The sequence below is a fragment of the Cariama cristata genome, unplaced genomic scaffold (assembly GCF_000690535.1).
Source record: "Cariama cristata isolate BGI_N322 unplaced genomic scaffold, ASM69053v1 scaffold10480, whole genome shotgun sequence".
Lineage (NCBI taxonomy): Eukaryota > Metazoa > Chordata > Aves > Cariamiformes > Cariamidae > Cariama > Cariama cristata.
The window spans coordinates 47,915-73,580 of NW_009596382.1; the positions used below are offsets into that span (position 1 = coordinate 47,915).

Below are 25,666 nucleotides of genomic sequence, written 5' to 3' on the forward strand. Positions count from 1 at the left end.
AGGTAGAAAGTGTATAGTTCCACTAAGCAGCATAAAAGAGCATAGAAAGAATTAAAGCTCGTAACTCTGTGCCTATGGTCTCCAATGACTGCAGAGAGTTCAAGGGCTCCTTGTTCAGTTCTACCTTCTAGGCTTTGACATAAAACGTGAATGTTTTCTGAGCCATGTCACCCCATGAATCACTCAGCAACAGGCCGTAATGGCTTTTTTCCCCCCCTCAGAAACGTGTGCCTCTGGGACACTTTGGTTTCATCTGGTAACAGTCTTATACATGGTAAGTACTGCAGTGAAAATTAAACTTCTACTTCTTATTGACTAAGGAAACAGAGCAGGTGTGTGCATTTGGGGCAAGGGGAAAAAATTTGCACTGGGGAATTGGTCTAAGTATCTGTTGCACACTAATGCATGCACCTGAACTAGTACTATATAGTCTCTAGCATAATGTTAATCTGCTCTGTATAGAAGAGTATGAAGAAAGAAGGTCATACACAAAGCTGGTTTTGTGACAATATTAATAAAGTCTGAAATATCTGAATACAGTCCTGGAAAGAAAAAATTAACAACTGACTAATAAGGCTGCATTATTGATCACTTATGTGTATGCAGGCTTTCATTTAAACTGGCACTTAATTAATATATCCAGTACTCTGTTGAAGCAGAGAGGAAATGACAACTGTAGGTAACAGTATAAGCAACTCCTCCTGTCTACTGTCCTTGTCTTTCAGGACTGGATTTTTAAAAAGATGTTTGTGTCCATTTGACCAAGTTCAACAATTTCATCTTTATGTAACAAAGTAAAGCAAAATTCTATCATGTTGTGCTATGAAAAAAAAATACATACAAATCCAAATAAAATATCCTGGCCTTTTAAAAGACCAAATTCAACCATCATAAACATCTGCAAACAACAGCAGTACTTGAATAAGCAATAGGTGCATTCTGAGATTCATATTTTAAAACTAGCAGATTGCACAGAAGTTCAGCCTCATTTTAAAGAGATTGAGTCAGGCCTCCTATGAAAAATGTTAGGAAATTAGAACATAATAATACATAGCTATAAGGTAATTAATACTTACTTTTATTTTTTAGTTCAGGTATACTATTCTTTTAACTCAGAAATTTAATTGAACTTAATATGGTGAATTTTATATTTTCTCAATTTTTTTAAATTCAGGTATGTACCTGTATTCTAAAATAAATTAGACTGCATAGCATGCTTTCTTGTGCATTAGATCTATATAGCGCTTATAAGAGCAAAAAGCTGTCAGCTGATAGGACATTACCCATATGAAGGAATGTATCTGTCAACTTAGAAAATAATCAGGTAACAATTTAGAGAAAAAATGCATTTTAAGATCAAAAACTACTTACAGTTTCAAATCTATTAAATTTTGACATCCTTCTTCAGCCTTCACTTGTCATGATCACGGTGCCACAGTACTTCAGTATGCACCTAAACATCAACTGCTAATTTCTGGAGGGAGGAAGGGATATATCTGCATCTTTGACATCAGACAGAGGCAAATCCTTTATACCTTCCAAGCACATGAATCAGCTGTTAAGGCCCTTGCACTGGATCATTCTGAGGACTATTTTGTTACAGGCTCAGCAGAAGGTAACATGAAGGTAAGGTCTTGGAGGAGCTCAGTTGTATGGGAGAGTATTTAGCTGAAGTACTGTACTGACACCTGTTGATCAGCATGCTGTAAATAGCCAGATGAATATGGTAACAAAGCAAAACAAACCCCAAAAACCCAAACCTACTTTTGATATACAGGATGCTTGCCTTATGTTTAGAATGTAAACTTCAATATACTAATATCCTTCTAAAGCAAGTAGGTTTTGTTCTCTGCTAATGAATTAAACGTCTTTTTGAAGTTGTGTGATTGAATTTTAAGTGGATAAAGTGCCTGATTCTGAAATCTTAGCTTTACTTTTCTCTCTTAAAAATGTTCTGGTTTTGCCTTTTGATACTTCTCTTTGTAATACAGGGGGCGCTCAGTAACTTCAACATTGTGTGAAGTTTCTGTAGCAACACGTTCTAGTTTTTCTTTTGATGCTGTAGCCCCAGACAGCTACCGAGATGTCATAGTAGTAAGAAACAAACAACTGGAAAAAACAAGAACACACACAAACAAAAAACCTCAACAACAACAAAAAAGAAACAGAAATGCAGTCCTGTTTTAAAGGGCATATTTCCTGAAAACTAAAGGAAGAAAGTACAAGAACATGGTAAAGAGAAGGAGAATACGGTTTCTTTCCTTTTAGCTGGACTGCATACTGTTTAAGTGCTTTCTGTGCTCCGCACACTTTGTGGCCTGCAAATTAGGACACGACAGACAGCTCAGACAGCTGTGCTACCACTCTGCACGCTTATTAATTACACAGCTTATTCTCCGCAGCATTCCTTAGCAGAAAAGCATTTCCAGCTGCTGGAAAGCTGACAATAGCCATCTGGGATGAAAATGGAACCTGTCCATTTCTGCAGCTTTCATGGAGGGGAAGCTGGGAGGGGCACTGCTGAGCAGGTAACACAGGGCAGCTTCACCCTGCCAAATAACCAGCTGGTCCACATTAAGGTAGCCTTAGCCTTACAGTATCTTGCCTTACACTTCATCAGGAGCCTCTCAAGACTCTTGGACTTGTTGTAATTGTTGCTAATAGATAACAGAAAATACTCCTTATCTTTGCTGAATAGGGTTTAGAACAGCTAGGAATCTGAAACTTTAGGGGAAAAAATACAAATCCTAATTTTTATCTCTTTTTGTCATTCTTTTCATGCAGGTGTGGAGACTGACTGGCTATAATTTAATTCATTCGTTTAAAAATGAACATGCTAAGCAGTCCATTTTCAGAAATATTGGCGCTGGTGTCACCCAGATTGAAACTGTGCAAGGCAATCGTATCTTCTCCTGTGGAGCAGATGGCACGCTGAAAATGAGGGTTCTTCCCAATGCTTTCAATGTACCTTCAGGCATTTTTGACATTCTGTAGCGTTATGTGAGCTAATCCTGGTTTTATATAATGTCCCTTTAAGTAGCTAAAAACACAGTGATATGCACTGTGGAAGGGAAACATTCTGTTTCCTTTCAAAGCAGTTACTGCAGCATTAAGTATTATGGGGAAAAAGATTTAAAAAAAAAAAAAGAAAAAAAAGAGAAAAAAAGAACAAAAACACATAAAACCAAAAACTCTTACAACAGGTATATTTTGAGTGTGCCCATAAGGATCACTGGGGTGGAAATGCATGTACTGATTGTAAAAGCAACGAATTAAACCCAGCAGAGTCAGTCACAGGCGGGGTCATTGCTCAGTAACCCAGAAGCTGCATTTAGTAAGTGTATTGTAAAGATTCTGACAATTGTCAGTCACTTAACAAGCACTGTGGCTCTACAAGTCAGTGAGCATTTCTGATATGATTCTGATTATTTTTATTCCAGTTTTTCCCACTAATTGAAGCATGTGTACAACTTCTCATTGTAAAATAGTTTAGTTTTAATTAAGGGTACTCAGTGTATTTGATTTTGGCAAGAAAGTGTAATGGATGCAAATGCCGTGGAACATGTGCAATCAAGAACGTACTGTGAGACGTATCATTTTATGCTGAGATTTTTTTCCCAGTTAGTATTAATACACAGTTGATACTGTAACTTGCACACCAACACATTTTTTAAATGCAATGGTTTTTAATTTGCACACTATTTTCCTTTCTTTCTGACAGCTATGTTTTCTATTGGATACCTGCCTTTACTTTAGGAATGTATTGTAAGCACTAAGTGTTTGTAGTGAAGACATCCATGGTTCTAGCCAGCTTTTAGGTTTGAAATTCATTTGTCCAGAAAATACTTCATTAAATGAAGCTGTTAAGAGAATACCAATGGAACATACAATGCCACATTTCAGATGAATGTCAGGCTTTATGTGGCCAGCTAGTAAATAGTGGATAAAACTGGTAATTAAATTATTACCACATATATTGTATAAACTATGCAGAGTTCAATATTGTTTGCTTGTAATATAACTAGCTACTGTTGTCAGATGTATTTTTCTGTTGTAAACAAAAAACATGTTCTTAAGAGACTGGAACGGATGTCTGCGTATTTAAATGTTAACAAACTGTCTTATTCCTCCAATTAAAATTTTGATGTCTGTGCTGTATTGTAAAATACACTAGAATAAAAAGCACCTTTCTCCAAAGGTGATTTTAAATTGCAGGCTGTGAAGTACGAAAAGAAAGAAGAGTAAATGTCATTGTTTAGTTTTCCCTTTGTAAGTTAAATAAATTACTTTTATTTCATGGAACAGTCCATACCAGAACTCTTCCTTATATTTAAATAGATTTAACTAAACCTCCAGCAGATTGACTGGATACTGCCTGAGCTAGCTTTAACTTGACCTCAGGCTGTACTGAGATAAAAAGGATTAGCTGTTTGCATTTTATTTTCACCTGTCCTAGAAAACCATAAGGTTAACAGAATTTAGTTCCTCATCTCCAACAAAGTCAGCTGCAAGAAACACAGCCTGGTTCTGTCACCAAGAAAAGAGGCAGAATTTGCTGGCCTCCTCCAAGAGGTTGGTCCGAGTGGTTCAACAATGACATTCAGAAATTTAACATGATTTAAGATAGGCACGTTATCTAGAAACTGTCACATCTGGCTTGAACTGTATTTGCCTAAGTATATTGCCAAGCTTTGGGTTTTTTTTTTTAGCCAAAATGTCTATCTTATTAATACCATAATTCAATCTTTTTAAAAACAACACAACAACAACAAACTCCACAAAAAAACTTACCAACCAAAAAAAAAAAAAAAAGAAAACCCCCACACCCCACAAAAGTCAAGAGGCCCACATACACAAAACTGTAGCTCTAGACTGTGAAGTTCTGCTCTCTTTATGGGTATAGATAGAATTCTTGGTATATAAGTTTTGATGAATATACTAGTTCAAAGTATTTTTTATGCTTTTTTGTGTCCCTCTGTATCCTACTCCTTCACATGCAAGGCCTGAATCCTGGCCTTAGCGAAGCCAGCAAGTATGCTGAGAAGAGAGGATGCTGCCGCTGCCCCAGCCCAGCCATCGCTGCGTCACACACAGAAGCCTAGCTGCAGCAGAGGTCTTTTTGCAGCACATTTGCTAGACGAGGTTCTGCAGGCCTAGACATTCCCAAATTCATTAATCCCTTAGATGGTGCCTGGATGTCACAGAGGTATTAAACAGCTCAGTGCAATTCAGGGTTTAAGTGATACTTTGCCTCTAAATATTTGGATAAGCTCTGTGAACTTTATTAATGTACATGGGCAGCTTAGAAATTCAGGTAGGGGTTTCCTGAGAGCATGATTTTGAATACAGATACACAAAGCAGTGTTTCAGTGCCAAATATGGAAATCTGAAATACCAGAACAAAATTAAAATCAAAAAGTTCCTATTGTTTCTCACCTCTAGCTCTCAAAAATTTGAATGTGAATGGGCAATCTCTAAACTAAAAACAAGTCACTAAGCACTATGATGAATACATGCATTCCTGGTCGAGATATTTTATTTTTCTAAGAATAGCAGCAAAAAAGTATACCCTTCATTTTATGATTTCATTTGTATGGATGAACATGGGGAAATTTTTTTTTAGAAATATATCTTACTATAATTTAGTGTAGTTAGAAGCAAGTGGTATAGTTTGCATGGCAGTGAGGGGCAACGGAGTCTGCAACACAAGCAACTCAAAATACTTTAAAAAGAGAATTTTAATCACAAATTTTACATCTTCTCTTCAATTTTATACCTTTTTTTTTTCCCATGCTCCATTTACTAAATACAATTTCATGTATATTCAATAATGCCATTATTCCCATTTTCCTTGTACTTGGGCTGGATTTTGCTTTTGATTATGTAACAGTTCACTGGACTTGTCAAATTTGAAGCTTTCTGCCTTTTTTCTATTTAAACAACTATTTCCAACAGCTGTATATCTTTGTCCAAAAAAAAGAAATGTTCACAGAGAATCAGTGGAATGTATTAAGTGAAAGCGACAAAGGTATTTGTATGCAAAAGTTCATTATTTAGACGCTTATACTAGACCATAATCACTGACTAGAAAATGATTGCAGCTAAGATGATTGCAACGGAAAGTTATAAATAGTCTCTGCTGAACACATGACCATGGAATAATCAATGTACATTAGATACAATTATCGGCTGAACAACAGGGGAAAAACAAAAGCAAGTCTGTGCTAACTGTTTACCAGCTGCAATATTGAACAGCTATATTCTTTTAAAAAGATGAGAATGGCCTATATAAATTGAAAGGCGCCCGATCTCCCTTTTAGACACACTCACAAACCACTATCCGTGAACAGAAAATTACACCAAGTGAAGACACCCCCATGTGTGTATCATACGGCTTTAAATAATCTATTTAGTCAAACATGGCTCCCATACATGACATTTTAAAATATATTCATCTGCCAAAATGTACAGGGTATACCATTAAGCTCCCATTCTCCCACGTGTACAAATTCTTATCTCTTAGACTGTATGAAAGCATAGCAAGAACAGACTGTGAAGACCGTAACTCAAACCTTGCATCAATCTGCTTCTCTTTCAGTAAATCAAAAGCAAAACTTACTGTCATATCCTTAGTATCAGTAACATACATAATGCCACATGCTATGAATGCGTTACCAGCCTTGGACTTAGGATATGTAGTATTGATATGCCGAATGACTGAAAACGTTTCTTCATCGATACGTGCTACTATTATATTTTCGTCAGTGCTTGAGGCATATATAATCCAAAGACCCTTCTCATCCACTGCTACGTTGAAATACGTCTTCGAGTTAGCAAACAGGTAGTTACGACCATGATACAAGGCATTTTCAATTAGCAGTGTGCCCAGCGATGCTTTATCAAGCCCAAGTCTGAAATGAGATAAAGTATTCAGTACGTTGTGTTAAAAATTCATTTTTATACACTCCGGTTGGTTGAATTAATTCAGAGAGCATTATTACTGATAGAAGCGCTGTTGAAAATACTTGAGTTCAAGGACCATTCTGATGTCTTTTAAGATTAAGTACTCCACTCAGAGCACCTTCCAAAACACTAGGAGAAAATTCCAAAGTAATAACCAATCTAAAAGGTGCACAAGAGCATGAACTCGCTTTGGTAGGTTTCACTTTATTTAGTCTATGAGCTTTATTATCACTAGGATGAAAGCAGCAACAAAAAGGAATGGGTATGAAGAAGAATTAGATGCCAGGCAAAGGCCCAAACTTGTGAAATTAAATCCATACAGTTTGCTTTCTACTAGGTGGGAACTAAACAGAGAAAATGCAATTGACGAAACCAGCATGAATTCTGGGCAGGTTCACCTAGTCTTAGAGTTCCTCTTTTGAAAACAGTTCAGATAATGCAGTGATTTGCTCAAGTAAACATCAAAGGAATAAAAATCCTACTTTTGCAGAGCTGATATTCTGACCTCATGCTGGCCTCCAGCAGGACAGCCTGAATTTCTCATCTTAAATGTATAAAATTGTTTTTATTCCTCTGAATTCCTTAATAGGATGATAATCTGAGGACAGCAGTATTGAGCAGCTAAATTGCTGCTTTAAGAGGAGGTAATCAGCTACTATCAAGACACATTTGCAGTTAGCATTTAATCACTGAATAATGCAGTGCTTTAGCAAAGGCAGAGAAAGTATGCTTTATCTTTTTAAGTAATGCCTTCTGTAACAAAGCACATTTCATTGTCTGGCTTCTAGCCAGCTATATAGCTCTGTTCCTCAAATAGAGGAAAAACATTACTCAATACAGGAATCTGCTATGGTTACAGTAGTTTTCTGAAAAGACAGGCTTAATGATAGGGACATTTCAGATCCAGGAACTTACAATGGAAGGAAAAACACCGTAAGAATAATTTTTCTGTGAAAGAGGCATTGGTAGCTTATACTGGAAAAATCATCCTAAGAAAAGTCAGGAATGACTAACTAGATGATTCTCCTCAGCTTTTGTAAAACTCATGTCTGCAGCAACTCCATATTCCAGCAGCACGTGTGTGCAAAAAAAAAAAGGCTTCAAGGCTAGAGAAGATTTCTGAGAAATGTGTGTGTCAACCCAGTTAATCTTGTTAGTTGCTTCACGTTTGTAAATAACCTCATGCAAGGGCAAGGTCTAGAAGGACGGCCCTAGGCAGGAATAGTCACATAGAAATGCAGTTTTTCTTCAGGATTTTTTTCTATGAAGAGCCAACAAGATAAAAACCATCTCGAAGCTTCATTTGAAACGTGCAAGAACGGCAACACAGAACACCCTGTCTTTTTTATGTGAAAATCCAGAAGGGAGCAGAAAAGTGAGGTTTCATTCCTGAGGTCCTCTTCTGCTCCCCCAGTTAAGGACAGTCTAGCCTAGAACTCCAGGTGGTTACTCTTCTGGCACCTTGGGGTAACTGACAAGATACAGTGTGATATTTTCATCAACCACACAGAACTCAAGCTACAAACACTTTTCTGATCGCTAAGATGAAGTCAACCAAAAACAACAGAGGTGGGAAACCATGTTATGAAACAAAGGAAGAAAGGATAAAGCAATCACAATGTCTGGGATCTGACCATCATAAGAAAACCTGCTGAAGGTCAGATAAACCTGTCAGATTTACCAGCTTTTAAATCTGACAGGAAACACCTTTTAAACATTTGCAAAATGAACCAACCAGGTCCTCACATGTTCTTTCCATTAAAACAATACAAGAACTCCCAGAAGTTTTTCTGCAGCCCAAAATCAAGGACTTCACTGCTACAGAATTCATAGTGCCTCATTCTACCTGTGCTGAAGGTAAATAATCTTGCAGTGAATAACTGAAGAGAAAGGCCATCTCTCAGCAACTTCTTATAGAGGTTTTCAAAATTCCACAAATTGCTTATGCTCATCTGTACATGAAGGCATTTCCCAATTAATGGTGCCCAAGCAAAGGTGGGGAACCTCTGTCCTATGACTCTGTATTGCGTAGACAGAGATGGTCTTTTACAGATGTATAAACAAAAAGCCCTAAAGATATTTAAAGGAGGTTGCCAAAAAGAGGGCTTGTCTTTGGCAGAATAAATATTATAGAGCCCAAGCAGCTTGCTCACATTCCTTGGCATCGAAATGAATACAGGAAGGCAGCACTCACACCTGCTTGGGAACAGACATCAAAGTATAGTAATCTTCTTGGCTCAAACATCAGAGTCACATAAGACAACTTGAAAGCAGATGCAATCTTTCACTTGCCCTTGGACTGTCTTTCTTTGGCTCTTCCCACAAGATGAGATTTCGGTTTTGATTTGTATTGTCTGTCTCTGTCCTCAGTAGAAACTGAAGAAATAGAGATGTAATGCCCAGTTCCAGTTCAGGGAGATATATCAGGAGAGTTGTAGGAACTTCTTATTACGAGGAAATCAAACAGCAGAGCCACTCCTCCACAATGGAATGTGCAATTCACCAGGTCGCCATGTCCTCAGCTGGTGCCTTGGTGCACTCCTCTGCCCTAGCGGCGTTAACTCAACCCCTACCAGCTACGAACAGCACTGTTCAAGAACAAAGCACGTGCATCAACCCAGCAAGAAGCTCTGGAAAGCCAAGTTCCATAAGTGAGCTACAGTCATACAACCACTCACCTGTGTCCCCCAAACTGCAGCTGAACCAGTTCTTATTTTGATGCAGGGAGATGCACAGCTTATTTTTGTAAATCAAATACTTTATTCTGACCCCTGAATTCCTAAGTCAGTTCTCATTTCTTTCTCGCAATTACGAACACAGGAAAGAATCCAAGTGCAAGAACACCCCCAGCAACCCCAGCAATGTAATGCCTAAGAGAAACCCCCTGGACCCCAGGATAGCCAAAAGAAAAATCTATTGCCACCTCTGCACATGGCACCTTGTTAATCTGGAGGCTGAGTTGTCCCATCATGTAGTAACTTCTCAGGTTAACCACTTAGACACAGAGCTGAATAATGCTTAAAGTACTGACTGTAACAGCGGAGTGATGGACCTGGACTACACTCAGTTCCTCTTCTCCTACAGCACCTGCACACACAGATGGAAGGCCAGCGGCCCACCTTCTAGTTACAGATTGGAAAGAATTAGTTGTTCTGTTCTGGAAAGAATTCTGAACCATTCCTTCGTTCTTCCTATTCTAGATAGGACCAAAAAGAAACACAAAACAGCACAAGGAAAGTGGTCTGCTTTTCTGAGGTTCACCTCTGTCACTCTAACCCATTGTTCTTTCCTCCACAACATCACTCGCCTTAAGCCAACTATGTTTGACTTACTTCAGTATGACATTGGTTCCTCCCTTTTGATAGTACAGATGATTGTTTTGTACGGCATGACCACATCCATAAAAGAAGCCTGTGATGTTAATGATCCTGTAGCTGTCATTCAGCAAGGCATTAGAATTCTCATACTCTTTTATAGAGTTTCCTAAATGAAGGGGAAAACATGAAAGAAAGAACTGTCATTAAGTTCATCTAATTTTGAAATCTATGCCCTAAAATTCAATCTCTGCTGAAAGTCAATCTCAGTCAAATATCCAACAGATAGCAACTGTGTTTTCAATAGTGATTCAACTTGCTGGAATGTGAAAAAATAATCCAGAGACCAACACAAAAAAAAAAAAAAAATAAAATCAGTCTATAGAGGTGGGGTTCAAGGGCTTGCTTCCCACAGACTTGATGGGTCCTAATTCTGAACACAGTTAGCAAATATACAGAAATACTTCTTTTTTCCACTTAGGTCCTGGAAATTTACCCGCACTAAATGTAGCTCATGCAGCATCCGAGTCATTTTCGTGCCTAGCTAAACGAAAAGGCAAAACTCCTAGAATCAATTTAGGGAAGTAAAGCCATAGGAAACCATAGAAAGAAAAGAATACAAAGGCATGAACAACAGGCATTTAAATTCGGATTGGTTAAAAAACCTAAAATCCTCAAACTATTTTCACAATCTGATGTTGATTCTGAAAACGTCTAAAGACGCTACAAAAATGTCTATAACCATATGTATAGTCAAGTATTATACAGATAATACAGAAAATATTCTGAAAAAGATGTGGGTAAGAAACCCATCATTCTTGATTAGAAATATTAGTTTAGGTTGAAGGAATTAAGAAAGCAACGTGAGCATAACTGATTTTTAAGCAGCGACTACTACTAGTGTACCTGAAAAATGCATAGTAAGCCAAATCCTTTCATCACTTATATTTGCAGGTTCCCGCATCCAAGTTCCAAAGGTCTGCTGTACATTGACAAAGTGAACTGGACTTCCTACAGATGTTATGACACATTCTAGAAGAGAAAAAGCACATGTCCATTATCTGTGACTTTAAAACAGTAAGTTGCAGTTAGTCACGCTCTGTAGCAGGTTACCAGCTTTTTTTGAAGGACCAGGGATTCTGTCTTCAGCTTTTCCAGCCAGGGTATCATCATTCGGTATAGCACATGTCTCACCTAGAGTTGTGAGAGAAAGGGTAAAACATGTCATTTTTCTGTATCTGACATGACAGATGTGCACATCAGTGACTCCACTAAAATAAAGGAATGACAACTGGGATTTTGTTTCATCTGGGGAAAAAAAGCTTAGGTTGGTCTGGTCAAAAAATAAGATGAAGAAAAAAAAAGACTTGCTCTCACTTCTGCCAAGGAAATGAAGTGTTCAGGCTGGTTTGTTTCCTTAAAGTTGTCAGGCTGACAGTCAGCTTTCAGGAGTAACTAATTTTGCTCAACAGATTTAATTCCTTAGCTGTGAATTTCTGAGTAGCTGCTTAGAAAGTTGCCGCTTTCCTCAGATAACTTTAGACAACTGAGATAACTGGCAGCTGGCTGAGTTAGCAGTAATACCAAAAATGCTTTCTTAGGAATGAGTGACAGCTAAACTCAAAAGCTTCATGCCCACATCTACATACACCAGCAGAAGGGCTGTATTCTGTCGGCAACACTGGAAGTTTCGCTTGTGCTGTTAATGCCCCAGACAGTAATGAAGTACTAACACATACACTGAGCACGTAAGAATGCAGGTTAGTCATCCATGCCATTAAAGAAGAAATATGAAAGACTAAGGGAAATTGTACACTGTATTCCTTACACGCATAGAAATGGTTGACATTAGAAACACATAAACACCTGTGGAAACATTTTTCCCCACCCCTCAACAATTTGGAGTAACTGGTTGGGTTTTCTCTTAGCATTTACTGTTAATGCCTGAATGGAATTATTAATGGACCTTTTTCTATAAACCCAGATACCTCTTCTGCCTTTAAAACAATGCAACACATTTCAGTTTGCTTAGAATTAATAACCACAGAGAACAGTTCTCAGCTTTTTGCTGAAGATACCCTGATTTCATTGTAGCCTTGTTTTCCAGTTCCATTCTTAACTTTCATCTCCTTACGTATTTCACACTGCTTGACATGCAGGCTGAAAATTCGTTTGGAGGTGCATTTTTGTTGTTGCCTTCCAATATATTTCTGGGATTTACAGGGCTGTGATGAAGTTTAAATGAGAAAGATAGTAAAAATATGAAATAACTATAAAGTATGCTGAAAGGGTACTGTGACATTCAGGAAAGAAATGACAGATCATGCCGCATTGTTGGTTTCTCCTTAGGTTATATCCTCTTTTTGTTCATGCAGAAGGAAACGACTCCAAGATAGAGCAACAACACGTATTTCTCCCACACATTTATCTAGGATATTTGGTGATACGATGTTGAAAGTTTCTAAGTGATCACTGCGTATCTCCAAAATAAGACACAGTCAATCCAGCCATGAGAAGATGAACGCCTACAGCTAGAAGCTAGCAATCACTCTAGATCCCTTTCCAGCTTCCGATCTCAAAATATTGTAAAAATACCTCAAAAAAGGAACCCACTAAGCAGAAATTTTATAAGTTGCAACGCACAATTTAATTTTCTTGGGCTGAGTCTAGTAGATACAGTTAACTGAATGAGCCGTCCCCTATACAGTAGTTTACCTAAGACTATAGAACAGTCAAGGACCAGGTCAGTGTTTGTAGTGAAGCCGAGTGCACTATTTACATCTGAGAACATTTGCAATATTCTCTGAGGACTTTCAGCTGCATGAAATAGAAAGCAACTAAGATTAAAAAGACAGTTTTCAATCAGAGACTCTTATGTGAAATTTTCACTGCTTGCTTTCCACCAAAAAAAGATAAATATCCTACTGATTCCTATCATAAAATATTCTGGCTGAGAGTTAATGGAGTTTACAAGACATTAAAAATTATTGATTTGATCTGTCTGGGTAAAGTGGGAAGGATGGAGCGAGGGATTGTGGAGCAGGGATGTTTTGTTTCTTTTAGAATTGGCTAACAGTACCATTGAGAACAAACACACTTGAGCTTCCAACTAATTATTCTCTTCTCTTAAAGAAATAAAGTTTTACTTGATTCCAAATTTAATTTAAAGAAACCATTCTTGTATTTTTATGTAATAAGTTAATTACAGTTGTAAATCAACATGTGTATTCTCTTCAAAGGGATATGAATACTTAATTACAAAAGCTGTTTTGTTCTTTGAATTTTGGTAATAAGATCTCACAGCCTACTGACTCATAAAACATAAATGCTCATTGAGGAAGACCTCATCTTTGCAGAGTTATTTGAGTATAACTCCCATTTGCACACTGGTATTTAAAATCCATCAGAAATCCATCAGATAACTTACCCTCCAAAGCACTTCAGTCTGTTTCAATGCTTGAAAAGAGGCTACCTGAGTAAATGGTCCAATTATATCTTGTACAACACTTCATGCATTTCTGAATTTCAAATAGGATGAGAATTCTGCTCCAGCTATCCACTTTCCATTGTAAGGAGACTCTTTGGGCTCTGTTCTGATACTTCAATACCCAGAATCTCCTGACTGAGGTTCCTACATGCTACTACAATTACATGCTACATTAAAAATAAGATGCAGAAATAATTGATATATGTTCCACCCAGTATTAAATATTCACTGGTTAATAATATTTATTATAATTTTTTTAAAAAAAAAAGATTTTTCATCTCAGCAAACTGTGCAGAATGATGGTGACATAAAAACATATCACCCTATTAATGGTGAGACATACAAATTGCTCTGCTTGTTCCACACTTAGTAACTGCACTTGTGCTATTCCGTTTTGGTATGCCTATCAAGAAACTACATTCCCAAGTACAAAAGAAATCCCACTTTACTAAACACTGTCACAGATAACTCTCTTCTTTTCCAGAAATGAAAGATTAGTAACCGAGACATCCTTTGCTATTCTTTTATAAGATCACACCCTGACCTCCCTGGAAAGAGGTATCTCAGCTGGGAGGAAAATTCATCCCAGAATTGCAAGGGTAGCAACAGTCACTGAAAGCCGCAACCATCTCAAATGCAATGCCATCCAGGGGTAAAGGGCAAGGGCAGCCAGATCGAACATGTAGATCCAAACCAAAAGTTTGCTTCCATTCTCAGGCTGGAGTAAGCTAGAAAGACAAGTTCTTGCAGCAGTTTCTCTTTGCTTTCCATAATCAGCTAATACCTTGAACCAAAATTTTCCGGTTATCGCAATACCACAATGTTTGTAGAACCCATGTTCCCGAGCATACAAATCACCAGCTCCTCTCATCTTCTACTGCTAATTCTGCACTGGCCAAAAAAAGGTTCTCCTTTTCCGCTATGCAGAAATTGAAATGCAAGACTCAAAACGAGATTTTTTTTTTTTTGGAGAGTGTGTTTTCAGGAATGTACGGTAACATTTTTGGCCAAAATTTTCAAAGTCCAGCAACTTCAGACATCCATCATGAAATACTTTTAAAACATGGTTGCTGATTTTCAGAACAAAATGAGTAAGAACATCCTTCATTTCCAAGCACCAGCCTTCCCAACCATGCCCACTCCCCCCACCCCCATGTGCCTGAACTGGCACTGAAAAGCATTAGAAAAATCAAACCCTCATTTATTACTGCTAATTCAAACCAGAATTGTTTAGAGAAAATGTAAAGTTGATTACAAAAGTTGCAAATATTTTCAGTCTTAATGTCCCTGTTAACCTTTCAGAAGCTATTCTCACTCAAACATGCAAAAAGAAGTTCAAGCCTATCTGAAAAAAACAGTTTAAAATGAAATTTTCTATGATAAATATAAATATCTGTAAAAATATAGTAAGAAATGTGTTTACTATAGGAGAGATTTAGAATATTAATATAGTCCTTGGTATCACATTGACACCAACACTTTCTTCCACAAAATATGCTCAGTACACCATGCTGTCAATGTATTTACAAATACAGCAGAGTACTTCCAACCAGTCACCTGCAGGAGGAGGAGGTAGATGCCGACTAACTTTAGATGTGCTCCACACAGCAGAGGCAGCACTTTACTCATTAAAAAACACACATGGGCACACACGCGTGCACACACACACACGTGGATCTTATCTGAGGCACAATTTTAATCTATTGGAGAAAAAGATCTTCTAAAACATAGAAGTTGTGACATGAAACACTGACATGATCTTTCAATAACCCACAATATCAAGTTAAATCTGTGAGGATTTACTTGTATCCAGCACACCTGAAAATCATCCCAGAGATATCTCATGGCAAAGTCTTAATTATGTCAGCACCTTAATCAGTGACTCAAAAAAAAAAAAAAGTGTAGCAGCTGCTATACTTCAGCATACAGTCTATGACCTGGCAGTCTGGATGCTCGTATTTTGGTTCTAACAGTATCTGCTGTCCAATTTGCAGCCACAGTTTGAAGGGAACCTACTCTGTCTTTAATTTTTCCTTTCTGAATATTAGAATTAGTCATATATCTCACCAACACAGCTACAATAAAGGAAATAAAAGGGACTCATGATCCACCCGTCATTAGGGATACAATAATGATAAATAGCGACACTGGAAAAGAACGCAAGAACCCTGCTCCAAAATGTACATATTCAAATGGACACAAAGTCTCAGAGAATCCTTTTGTATTCCTCCAGCTTTTCAAAGTCTTAGCTAGTTCAAGCTCGCTCCAGCTCTGCCAATGACCAGGCAATTTCATTCTGTAGAATACAGTGAAATGTATCCTGGTTAACAGGTGTTATATTTACATGTAAAATTCAAATTCAGCATTTAAAAGCTAAAAATTTCAACTGCATTTCTCTTACTTTCTAAATATACCCCATCTAACAGAAAACAGCACGTGTAAATATTTTGCCTGAACATTAGCACAGCATGATCAAAAGACTATTATACAGGAGATAGCTTGCTGCCCTATCCAAATTAAATGTCAGCAAAACACCTAAAACACACGCTTAGCTTTAAGTTTGTGCAGTTTTACTGATCCCAGCAAAATTAAACATGTGCTGTTTTGTAAGACTTGGAGCAATGGGTTTAATCTTGACCCTGTTTATAATCCTAAAAAAAGCACTGGAAAGAACTAACCTGTGCATTTGCTGCTGTATATGTTCTCCTGAAGGCGTGCTTTGCCTTTACCTTTACGTTTTCCTGGAGGCCCTGGGGGTCCAGGTGGTCCAGGGGGCCCTGGTGGTCCAGGTTCACCTTTTGCACCTACGTACAAAACAGAGTACAATGTCACAGGTCCTGTAGGCAACAGGCATCTGCAGAGAACTGTACGTGTCCATGTGATGGACTTTGAGAGATCTCTACAACAGCCTCTCTCATCTTAAGAGGTCTCTGCATACAGGAGTATGGTGCAATAAACTCCCTGGGTTGCTGTTTGTTAGAAAGTGAACCATACAGAACTTCACAAGTTGTAGACATCAATGCAATTTATCTGTCTGGATTACAGGCACATGAGAGAGCTATAAAGCACTGTTGCCTTTTACTTACTGTATTCTAAAACCTCAACTTCAGATGCTATAGTGCTATAATTTTACACGGCATGTATTTGTGGCTGCTTCATGTATTCCTGAGTAGAAATCTGCCTCTCATTTTCGGATAGAAAAAGAAAACTACACTGCAAGAAAGAGCAGGAGGAGGTCAGCTGTCTGGAATTGTACTGGAACGGGTAGAATTCATGTACACCTCAACCCAAAGCCCAAGCAGAATTTGCATTGAAAAGAGAACATAATCTCCTGGGCAGAGCAATACTCAAACTTCATTGTGGGTAACATGTTTATGCTGTTTGGTCCGATTCTTGCAAATCACATTCATGCTTCAGAAGCAGAGTATATCTTTTTCTGTCAAGTACACTGTTGCAAGAGAGCCCCTAAGAGCACTTCTTCCTACCTTCTAATATCACATCGTTGTTTGCATCCCCCTTTTCACCCTTTGCTCCTCTTGCACCTTTTCCTCCTGGCATACCGTCCCTGCCAGGTAAACCCATTTCTCCAGGTTCTCCTTTCTGTCCTTGATCACCTTTTGGTCCTGGCACACCTAGAAATAAAACGCATTCCAGTACCAAGAACACTGTTCCAGTATTGAGCGTCAATCAATACTTTTATTTTAATACAAAACATATTCACGCCAGTTGTTTTTTTCACCTGTCGTAGTGAACTGGGTAGCTGTAAATTGTTCTGACTTCAAAACAACATTGTAACCTAATATGAAGGGAAACTGTACAATCCGTTTGGTGCAAATATGACATTCTTTACCTAGCGATCTCCGAGTTCTGAACTGGAAATACACAGGCCTGGGCCTCATTAACACTGGCTGGAGAGTTTCTGGGTAAGTAGGAATACTAAGGGAAGATGTGAAGTAATATATTTATTTCACATTTGTAAGGCATTAAAGAAGGACATTTTCATGGTTCTTGTAGACTTTTTCTTAAAGTAATTTCTTAAAGGAATTATGCACTAACATTACAACACACCCTGCACTTCTCACGTTTTCCACTGTCCCAACAGAGCATAGATACAGCTGCCTAGTAACATTTTCACATGGCCACTATAACCCTCCCTCTACACTTGTTAGAAGCATGATCAGTCCACGTACTTCTTGCACTTTATTATTTAGTAAAGTAACATATTTAATGAGGTATTCCTTTACCTGTGTGATTTAGTGTTGCAATAAGGAAAACAACAGCATGTTTGTACAACTGACTCATCAAAACCTTGCACCCTCTACTTTTGTGGCAGTTAGTATTTTCTTGCTTTAGGAGAGAGAAACACAACAGTTGTACAAATAGCAATGCCAGTGTTCTTGCAGGCGTAGGTTTCAAATAAATTACATTTGTCAATACTTGAGAAGAAAATGCTTGTTTTTCTACTTACGGTTTTACTATTTAAATGGATTTTGTGAAATCAGAAACAGAGTTACAGTTTTGAGGAGAAATCTGAAATGCATCTTTGGCACAATCGCCACCTGACTCTCTGAAGACTGGTTCTCACTTTCATTCCCAATTTCAAAAATTTGTTGAGGATACTGAAGTGACAGACCACATAGCGTCTCAAGATACAGTAGACAATTGTTCCACTTGTATGTGCGAGCAAGCCCACACAGCTAGGTGCAAAAGCCAGAATAAGAGATGGGCCACTATAAATACCAACCTGCTAACATCTGCCTGTCTACTCATCAACACACCCTTCCTCTTCTGTACCCCCTCTCAATTCTACCGTTCTGATACCCTTTTGACTCCTCACCCTCCTACCACGCAGAACTCGCTGCTTTCTCACTCTGCCTTGCAGGCACCAATTATCCATCCATGCTTGCACATTGCTGTTGTGCATCAGGTAAGTCAGTGGATAAATAAGTTACTACTTTACACCTCGTCTGTAGTTTACAGGCTCTGAGCGCAGGAACTGCCTACTGGCCCCTTTCAGCTACTGCACAGCGATCTGTTGAATGTAGCATGCCAGGTCTACTGCTGTTCTCTAGGGTCAGCCTTTGCCCTGTCCCCTTTCCTCATGAGCTGGACAGCTAAGAGACAACAGCACTTCTGCTGCTCCTTCTCTGTTAGCAGAAACATGTCATGGTGAAATCAGTAAGTTAGGTCAAACAGTTTCCTCGACCAGTGTGGAAAATTGCTTGTGGGCTAAACACAGCCTATGGGCTATATACCAGAGCTGCTCTGTCTGTGTCAGCTACATTAAAATAGTACCTAGAGACCCTACTGCATTACAAAGTTTATATGAGACTAAAAAAAGCAACTGCTCCAAGAGTTTCCAGCCTAGCTGGACAATATAGCAAAGAAGAAAAACACTGAAATATACTGCTCCTGCCATAGTCACTATGAATCTGGAACCAAAACTTTGGTAACATATAACAACTTCCACCCCCAAACTCTGGCTTTTTTTTTTTCAAGACATCTGAAGTCAGAGTGCCATTATGCTGGATGGTTGAGGGAATGGAAATATTCTTACAATAACAGTATTTACTAGCAAGTTCAGAACACTGAGATTCAATTAAGTGCATTCAATAGCTTTAATTTGCAACATTCTATAGCATACGTATACCACCTTCCTCACTGCAGAATAAGTCTGCAGTAGTCTACCAAAGCTTACTGTGAGACAAGGACTGCTATAGAATTCTGTAGTATACAACTTCTTTGTAAACATTGAAATCCTTCTTCCTGTACAAAGGTCTAAAAGTAACTACATCGGAATATAACAAGAAAGGTTTTCTTTTTTAAACAACCACCAAAAAAAAAAATAAATACCTATTTTTCCTCTTTTTCCATTTACTCCTGGTTCGCCCTTTTGTCCTGGTATACCTGGAAGTCCATCTGATCCATTGTAGCCAGGCAGTCCATCAAGTCCAGGAGGTCCTGAACAAACCAAACAGCGTAACTGAATGTTCACTGTTAAATGCAATTTATCCTTAAATCTACTGTATTTACATATATTATGTTTTTATGGATATATTCCTTAGACATACAAAATCCTCTAATTGGCCATTATGTTCTCCATGCCAATAGAGTATCCTCCTTAAAAACAAAACCAAACAAACAAAAGAAACACCAACAAAAAACCCGCTGTCAAACCAAACAACACAAACAAGACACACCCACCCACAACAAAAAAAAACCAAACAAACCTATGAAGCCAAACTCAAAGGTAAGATGCTTGTTTGCCCTGGTTTCAGCATAAGAAAACTGACTGAAATGAATACTGCACACATTTTGCATTAAGGCTAGCACGTATCAGTCTTTTTGATTCCACCTCAGGGACAAACACAGTGAAACCCATCCTATTTCTGAATTCGGCAGTGACTCTAACATCAACATACAAGCCACATAAGCTTTATTATTGATATGATATTGGTCAGACTAATCTAACACAAGAAAAGTGTTTACCTACTTGTCCAGAATACCGTAGTGCCAAACCATGACTGGTTGATACAGAAGCCATCACTCCCTCTTCCTCGGTATTTGAACCCCCACAAACAAAACGTACCCGATACTTTTCTGATACAGAGAATTTATCCTAAGCAGATCCACAGCTATACAATCACAGAAAGTAACCATTTGTATAGCCTAGCAACCACATGAGTAAGAACAGAAAGAGAGAATTAAATAAGAAAGGAGGACAAGTTATGGGGGAGGTGGGAGTGTGGAATCAGTAACCAACATTTTTTAAAGAGCTGTTTTTAGTGTTAAATTATAGTATCAGTTTACTCGGATTTTTTTATATATATATGTATACACACACACACACACACACTCATCTCTTCAGCTAAATGCTACTTAAACACCCTTAATTCCATCTGGTTTTGATTAAACATGTTTTAGCAAATGTGAAACTATTCTATTACCTCTACTAGAAAAGTATAATGTCTAAAATCTTCCCCTTCTCAGAAGGGGCACGAGTTGACCTAAATACAAAAATAATAAAGGCAGGCTGTCATTCAACCCTCCCTCGTTCTAATTAGCAAAGGAAGATTATTCTATAAAAGATACATTTCTATGTTTCAAGATTTTGTACCAGCGATTGTTTCAATTACCCCAAAACATTACTGCAATTGTCCAAGTATCTTACCTGGGGGACCTGGGGGGCCTACAACAAGAACAAGCAAAAGAACACAAGAAATAAGAAATGGTGAGTTTAACCTAGCAAGGAAACAAAAAGCAATTCCAAATTGAATTGATTAGGATTAGATCAGAACAGTAAAAGGGGAGAAAAGCACCTCAAATTTCAAAATGAACACCTATGGATTTAACTACTTTGTATTATAAGTAACTATTTGAGCATTAGCAGAAACTCAAACTTACTGAAAGAGTATCCTTAAAAGCAATTACATATACACATACGTTTTGCTTTTTGCAAATTTCAGTTGATAACGGTTTGACAACCAACCACCTCTACAATGTAATCTCACTGTCAGGGGCTTAGGTGCCTTTACAAATGCCATGGATGCAAGCCATCTAACAATCATTACGTTTCTTTTATGCAAGCGTTCTCCAAGATCCTGTTACAGTGGAAGAAGAATAGCTTTACAACACTGATGAATGTCACAATTAAAAATCCTGTTGAAAACACACATTAAAAATACATGGTACACTTCTGTGTTTTACAGATATTTCATTGCAGTTCAGGATTGAGACTATTTAAACAGGTGGAAAAAAAAAAAAAGCAGCCTTGTCATTCTTATTAACTACATCTAAGTCACAATCAGGCTTTTCACATGTAATTGTTCTACAGACAGGACCAAACTCCCCACAGAACCTGATCGGTGTATTAGAAATTGGACTTGCTTCAGTTACTCAGCAAGATATAATTCAAGAAAATCCGTCACTCTGACTTAGTTCTAGTATAGGGCCTTAATGAGAAGAAAGCACAGCAGGCAGGAGTAAAGCAAGAGTAAACCAGAAAATGCTTCTGTAACAAGATTTATCTTATGTGATCCCCAATACACATTTAAAAAACAAAACCAACAACAACCAACCAACCAACCAGGAAAAGCAGGTTAAAAGAATACAAAGAAAGGTGGTAGTTGCAATTAAAGAACCAAATTAGTTCTGTGAACATTTTCATCCAGCCAACAAAGTACTGTCTTGTTTCAACAAAACTCTCCACATCAGAAAATAACAGTAATTACTAGATTTCCCTAAAGATGACAATTTTCAGCATTAATTAGAAAGCATCGTGAGTAAAGTGAAAACCATTTTATAATATCATTACAGCAATTATCCCTTTTAATCAGTACAGGCAGTAACGTCAGTTAACGTCTTTCTGCCAGTTTTCCAGTAAATGACCATTTTTTTCCATGCTACAATGTTACATCCATTAGTGAGTTCAATTACTTCCTCATCTCAAAAACTGAGGATCTTGATTATTCTTGTATAAGCATAAGTTAAATAAGAAAGATGATTGAAAAGTAGCTAATGTCACAGAGGTCTGCAGCAGAGAAAGTCAGTAACAGAGACAAAATTTAATAGTGTCAAGAGAGGAGAAAGGTGTGGAAGGCACCAAGTAGGATGAATTCAGAAGTCTGCAGCCCAAAGAAACAAACTTTTAGGTTGTCTGTGGTTCAGCCTCAGTCGCAATCAGACCTGATCTACAATTTCAGAAGTAGTATTTAATATCTGTGCGTACTATGGCAATTCTTATTTATGTTCAAATCAGTTGAGCCAAACAGATCTTACAGCCCTTTGAAAATACAAACCAGACAGCAAGTGTTTTCTTAAACTTATAAAGTGGCTTTTTTCTAATCTCATTTCCAAAAAGAGCACACAACTCAGGGTGTTACAGACTTCAAAGCTGGACCATAGCCCTTAAATTGGCTGCTACCTGACATTCTCTTCACCAAATCACATAGCAACATCCCACATCTTCTCTTGTCCTAGCCATCAGCCGTTCCAGCTCCTCACTGGTAACATGTGAAACCCAACGTTCTGTTACCGTGGTCCAATGCAGGGGAGGCAAACACACTGCTCATCTAAGTTCCACCACTCCACAGCAGTTACAACAATGGAAGCGAGTTTCTACACCCTATATGTTCATCCCATGTTAGCCTTGAAGTGTGGGGACATACACAAAAATACCAAGACTAAACCTCAACTAGTATTTTGAACACCCGTCTGTAAGATTTGCTTATGAAAATTACATGGGAAAGAAGTAGCTCCAAGTAACATCAAGTGAGCTCCTTAAATTCCAGCATTTATAGTAAGTAGGTATAGGTAAGTCTCAAAGTAGCATCTATTATCTTTTTTAAAAATAAATAACCTAATTGATAGGTAAATTCTGATAGAGTAAATAGCATAGTTCTTAGATGTCGTCATTGACCTCAAGTTCTTTGAAAACACTGTAGTTCTGTATTCCTGAAGGTAACATAGGTGTAATGCTTAAGGCAATAAACATACCTGTTAAGCATATCCCTTTTGTGCTGTTACATAAATCCACCATCACTCGGACCTAATATTGCAAAGAAAGTAAAGTTGAAAACAATGTGTGCCATAGAAGTATCTAGTTTACTTTGCCTACAGAAATAATTCCAAAAATAAAGATACAACTGTCCACACTGTGCTTGTAAGAATAAACTATTTAGAACTACCTTAACATTTTGACACCATCCATCTCTTCAGGCAGTGATTCTCTCATAGGAATCTGTTCGATATACCTCATTTTAAATCTTACTGAATATATGAAGAAAATATTGGGCAGACAACTACATCATCTAGACATTCACACATTACTGTAAAACATGTGTGGTTATCCATGCATTGACTCTATCAGTGGAAAGTAGTAAAAGCCAGTATCAGCCAATAAAAATTACATTCAATTTTATCTTATGTTCACATCAAATGACGGATAATTTTCCAACATAGCATATTCAGTGAGAAAGGCGACCTATGTTCCAAGCAAGTGATTTCTTATCTTGGGATAACCAAGATCTGCAAATTTGGAATGGACCTTTGTCCATTCAAAATCCTTCATCCCAACAATGACAGGCTTTATAAAAACCAAGCTGGAACAGACATCCATACAGATGCTTTTGATCTAGAGTAGACTAAAATTTATCAATTAAAAAGTCATCTTTACAAAATACATCGGTTTTGGCTGGGCAAACATTCACATTACATGTCCTGCATGCTGAGTGTCAACGCTCCGAAATGTTTTGCAAGTCATCAAAACATCCAGCAGAAATGAGAATATTATGAACACGAGGACTGGAAGTGCCTCAACTCTTTACGGGAAAGCCTAATGTTTATAGTCAGAAAAAGACCATTATTTCAGGGTTGTGCAATATATGATAAATTTATAAACTATTTACCCAGAGTTGCACATTTATTCATCTTTGTACAATTACTCTACTTACAAATAACAGAATGCACTAGTCCCAAAAGACAGAACAAATAAATGCCAGTCAATCTGAAAGGCAGACTGATGTTTAAACCTAGCAAGGTTATTTGCCACTGTCAGTCTTTTTTTTTAAAATTAACGCATCATTAGCTTCAAGTGACAAATCTAACTGACTCAAATAAAGGACAATTATTTTAACGGCAAATTTTCTTTTGCTGCAAAATCAAACTATATTTGACTACGGATTTCAATTGTCAGACACATACTGAGAATTTACTGGATTCCAGACTGTACTGGAACAGCTTTTATATTCAGAAGTTTTAGACTCAATCTAAATTAGCCGAGAAGAGCTAACGAGTTTTGAATATTAGAATTTGCTTGTTCTCTTTCCCCTTGCACCCCTCAAAAACACTTGGCTTCTACCCTGTAATTTGTAAAATACAAGTTGTCTATGTGTGCTCTAATTCAAACTGCATTTTAATCCAAGTGGTTTTCATGAGGTTGCTGAAGTGATTACAACTCGCTTTGGGGCCCTCCAATTATCTCAGCAGCATTATTTTTACCAATCAGTGCAATTCAGCTGACAATTAAAACACATGGCACTCAAGAAGTAAGTGTGTTATAGCCAACAGCCTACAACAGAACCGCCAGCTTAACTAGGAAAGACGAGTACGTCAGCCACCCAATCACCCAGCACCACCTTTGCCAGGAAGAAAAGCTACAGATAAAAGTATCTTATTTAAATGCTAAAAGCTTAGTTTTCCTCATGAAGAAAGAGTGGAAAAAAAAAAAAAAAAAGAAAAAGACAACCTAAACTATGAGGTAACTCGTCAGTTGATCAGACATCCATAAGCCATCACCTACTGCACTATCTTAACATCGCACCTCCAAACTTACTGCTCACAAACTTACTGGACCATTGCCCTCTCCTCGGTCTTTCTACAGCAGCAGATTTGACAATTTCCTATTTTTATTCTCTTACAAACTAAATGTATATATTTATAAATACATAAATAAACAAATGAAAGGTCCAGAACCAAAAATATCCTCACCTTGTTAAAGATAAATTACGATTTTCGATGCCTAAAGTTATTTCAAAGATTCTTGCACAGTGAACCCCTGAGGAGCGGTTGTGCGGATAGCGACATTGATACCCGCAGTCCCAGCCTGCAGAAACCTGGGTCTCCACTGCAAGGGAGATCCTGCTCAGGCGAAACCTCCATCCAGAGCTCATGTCCAACAGAGGCAGGAACATGGGTCTGAGGCCCACCAATGCAGCAGGGGTCATCTCCCCAGCTGCAAGGAACTTCATCTCACACTACAAAAGTACCCAAGTCTTCATATTACATTAGTGGGAGTTAGATACAAAACACAAAAATGCAGGAGTGGGAGTCGGGGTGCTTGAAAGTTTTTCTAAGGACTTTTTTCCCCTTGAGCAAGTGGTTCTGCACACAGTTACACACTCTT

General features: G+C 37.9%; 2 protein-coding genes across 2 annotated transcripts in view; one reads left to right on the forward strand and one right to left on the reverse strand.

The window, feature by feature from the left end:
* DMXL2 (Dmx-like 2) overlaps positions 1-3,658 on the forward strand; it is a 46,801-nt gene extending 43,143 nt beyond the window's left edge. Inside the window, exons 41-44 of the mRNA XM_009705848.1 lie at positions 222-274; positions 1,409-1,626; positions 2,785-3,130; positions 3,186-3,658. Coding sequence (XP_009704150.1) covers positions 222-274; positions 1,409-1,626; positions 2,785-2,994 — 481 coding nt within the window. The 3' untranslated portion in view covers positions 2,995-3,130; positions 3,186-3,658. The remainder of the gene's footprint in view (positions 1-221; positions 275-1,408; positions 1,627-2,784; positions 3,131-3,185) is intronic.
* A 2,780-nt stretch (positions 3,659-6,438) lies between these two features.
* GLDN (gliomedin) lies at positions 6,439-23,305 on the reverse strand. Its single transcript, XM_009705859.1, has 9 exons — positions 23,260-23,305; positions 20,936-20,953; positions 19,618-19,725; positions 17,250-17,396; positions 16,443-16,568; positions 11,391-11,471; positions 11,184-11,309; positions 10,296-10,446; positions 6,439-6,911 (listed from the first exon to the last, which is right to left on the reverse strand). Exons 1-9 carry the CDS (start codon positions 23,300-23,302, stop codon positions 6,452-6,454), a joined length of 1,260 nt encoding a protein of 419 aa, XP_009704161.1. The 5' UTR covers positions 23,303-23,305; the 3' UTR covers positions 6,439-6,451.
* Between the last annotated feature and the right edge of the window lie 2,361 nt (positions 23,306-25,666).

Excerpts from the sequence above, each read along its gene's own strand:
- GLDN (XM_009705859.1), bottom strand. The coding sequence starts at position 23,302 with ATGGTGGATTTATGTAACAGCACAAAAGGGATATGCTTAACAG. Across the intron at positions 16,569-17,249 it reads CAACGATGTGATATTAGAAG|GTGCAAAAGGTGAACCTGGA; the intron begins GTAGGAAGAAGT and ends TTTTGTACGTAG. Across the intron at positions 10,447-11,183 it reads GCTTACTATGCATTTTTCAG|GAAACTCTATAAAAGAGTAT; the intron begins GTACACTAGTAG and ends CCCTTCATTTAG.